At 39.9% G+C, this 3,337-nt stretch overlaps 1 protein-coding gene across 1 annotated transcript; it reads left to right on the top strand.

Annotated features, from left to right (window-relative positions):
• Positions 1–254: 254 nt before the first annotated feature.
• On the top strand, positions 255–2,786 carry LOC123176857 (probable protein S-acyltransferase 17; the record flags this gene model as incomplete). The annotated part of the gene is given in 4 exon segments (XM_044590889.1): positions 255–346; positions 1,692–1,744; positions 1,835–1,960; positions 2,320–2,786. Coding segments are annotated over 4 exon segments (547 nt in total), but the record flags the coding sequence as incomplete, so codon positions are not given.
• Between the last annotated feature and the right edge of the window lie 551 nt (positions 2,787–3,337).

The following is a 3,337-nucleotide window of genomic DNA, read 5'->3' as shown; positions in this document are numbered from 1 at the left end:
TCAAACATACACAAGTTTGACTTGCACGAAAATCGATAAACCTTATACTCTGTATGTCTAGTTGTCTGCAGTTTGGGACAGTTGGGGCTGTAGTTCATTTTAATTTGTGTTACAGTCTGTTTAGGAAGATTGATCTGCTACTTGATTTTAAAACCTATACTAATGCTGGAAATATTAGATCAACCTGTTCAAAGCAGATCCTTGCACTTTTCTTGCAACTTTATATTATTTATCTTTCTCCTTCTTCATAACAGGCATTTTCTTTTATGTCTGTATGGAGCAATTATCCTTGGCTTCATTGTTGCTGGTGAATTAAAAGACAAGAAAGTTGTCTACATACTGACAGGTTATTATTCTGTCCGTTCTAAGAGCTCACACTCTTGTCTAACAGGAATGTCTTCTCATGCCACATTTAACACTAACCATATGTGGAAGAGTGTTTAATCATTTTATTCCCTTGCGGCGTGATATAATAAAACTCGTCTAATAGAACTATAGGTGAAATTTTTTACCATCTTGCTGATATTTTGTGTTCTCGTATTTGAATATGAATGACTCAATACCCTTTGAGGAAAAGTTATCTAAATCATGTGACATAAATTATGGAACAGCTCATTTCACTTTATATTTCATTTAAGCATTATACTCCATCCGTTTTTGTTTACTCTGCATATTAGCTTTGTCTCAAGTCAAACTTTGTTGACTTTGACCAAGTTTATACAAAAAACTATTGACTTCTACAATACCAAGTCAATATCGTTAGAATCATCATTGAATATATTTTCACATCATATATTTATTTTATTGTGAAAGTTTTTTTCTATATACTCGGTCAAGCATTATAAAGTTTGAATTAGGTCGAAACTAATATGCGGAGTAAATAAAAACGGAGCGTGTATATGTCTTCCTTCATAAGTTGACATTGTTAGACGGGATAGAGAGGTTTTGGTGGAATAGTTCGTTGTGTTGCTTGAGCCTCATGGGCATATATATAGGAGTACAATGATCAACTTGGAGTACAAGACAAGCCAGAACAAATCCTAGTCTATCTCGTCTTTCCTAATAATCAATATACTCAACATCCCCCCGCAGTCACAACGGTAGCAACACAGACGGTGAGACTGGAGAATAATCCGAAGGCAAGCCGACGGACCCCCCCCCCAGTCGTAACGGTCGATGCATCGCGGAGTCGTGGCTGGAGTGAAAACCGACGAGGTTGCTCAAGCAAGGCGGTAGCCCTTTGTGCCGTTTGTCGATGTAGCTGAGTGTAGGGTGGTGCAGCCGTAGTCGAGGTAGCCATGCGAAGAATGCCGTGGTCGATGTCGAGTCGGGGTGGCCGGTGTAGAGGAAGTCGCCGTGGAGCTGCGGGCGCAAGGAGGCGCCGTGTTAGTCATAGGCGCAGTGGTGTCGAAGTAGTGGCAGCGCGCGGGCGGAAGCGTCGGGCGGCGGCGGGCTGAAGCTAGGGTTTAGAACCCGGAAACTGATACCATGTTAGACGGGATAGAGAGGTTTTGGTGGAATAGTTCGTTGTATTGCTTGAGCCTCATGGGCATATATATAGGAGTACAATGATCAACTTGGAGTACAAGACAAGCCAGAACAAATCCTAGTCTATCTCATCTTTCCTAATAATCAATATACTCAACAGACATTTTCTGTTTTCTAATTGAGTTGTCGTTGGAATTTGACAGTTTATTATGGCATTGATAATTCATTCTCTGGCCTGTTTCCCCATGTTGCACAGGTATGATAGAGGAATGAATAGAAATTTTTGAGTCCATCAGCATTCAGCACCCTATTCAGTGTCTAACCTAACTTATGGTCACTTTTGCAGTGGTTGCTTGCTGTCCATAACACACAGATACTTTTGGTTGTATTTTTGGGTATAATAGCGTTGCTTCTTGGGGGGTTTTGTGCTTATCATGTACATCTTTGCTTATCCAATACGACTACGAATGAGGTAACGCCTTGCCACACGCTTCATTTGAAAATTGCCAAATTTTCCATCATTTAATTTGTCCTTTTCTGAGGCTTCAAAAGCGATCACCTGAGTTGATCAATGAACCATGTTCTAATTAGTTTTTGCGAAGGGGTTCTTTGAGTAGACAGGAGAGGAAAGTGAGATTTTCTTTCAATGAATCATCTTAACAATGTTGATTTTACAATGCCTCTTTCCAATAGAGGCATAGTGATAAGACTATGTCGAGTAATGGAAGCAGTAACCCTAATGAGGATGAAACAAGTTTGAAGCATGTTATTAATACAAAAATGTCTTTCTGGACTTTCTTCTTCCAACTCATCTTGTGAAAATTAATGCAGACATTCAAATGGCAAGACTACATTTTCTGGATGAAAAAGGAGAACGCAGCGAAAGCTAGCGCATACACACTGAAGGCGAGCATCAACGCAGCCAGCAGTGAAGCGCAGAAATCGCCGCCAAGCAAATGGAAGACGTTCTTCTCAAGGTCGAAAACACGGGCCGAGGAGCTGGTCGTGAAGAATAACATATATGACGTTGGCTGGATCAGGAACCTGTGTGAGGTGATGGTACCTTTATCAGAGCGGAGGTCGTTCTCTTGCAAGAAGTCCGAATGAAGTGAAATGCTGTTGCAACTGTTGTATATCCGTTGTAGAATTTTGGGAACATTTCCCCTCCTCCCTCATACACTGACATGGTGTTAGGGCCGTGATCGGAGCCAAAGTAATTAACTGTAGATGACAGTATGTGCAAGTCGTTTTTGCTTGTATCATTCCTGAAGCAATCAATAGTTTTGGCATTTTGATTACTTTATTATGTGGGCACAGTGAGACACGTGAGTACGGCGGCGCATCTATCAGGAAGGGGGAAATATCAAGTACTCCCATCCTTGGAGTACTCCCTTTGCTCCAAGTCTAAAACATCAATTTTAAATGTTTCAAAAATTCTGAAAAAAACTGTGTACATTCACATGGAATGTGACTACATCCTCTAAAAAATTCAGGTCCAAACTCGTAATGTACATTGAGAAACAAAAAAGACAAATTCAGATGTGAATAGTGTAAAATGTTGCTTTTGTCTTTTTATGACACTATTCATGCTAGATTTCACATTTTTGTTTCTCAATGTGCATTTAGAATTTGGGCTTGAAATTTTTAGGAGGTGTAGTCACAATCCTAGTAAACATACATATTTTTTTCCAGAATTTTTGAAGGATTTAAAATTGATTTATTTCAAGTTGGAGCATGGGGAGTACCTCAAGGATGTGAGTACTTGATATTTTCCCTATCAGCAAGATCCCAGGTTCCAAACATCTAGATAGATTGAAACCAACAAGAATGGTAGGAGGAATGGTTCTAT

This window comes from Triticum aestivum, unplaced genomic scaffold (assembly GCF_018294505.1).
Source record: "Triticum aestivum cultivar Chinese Spring unplaced genomic scaffold, IWGSC CS RefSeq v2.1 scaffold186621, whole genome shotgun sequence".
NCBI classification, from domain to species: Eukaryota; Viridiplantae; Streptophyta; class Magnoliopsida; order Poales; family Poaceae; genus Triticum; species Triticum aestivum.
This window is presented reverse-complemented; position numbering and strand designations above follow the sequence as displayed.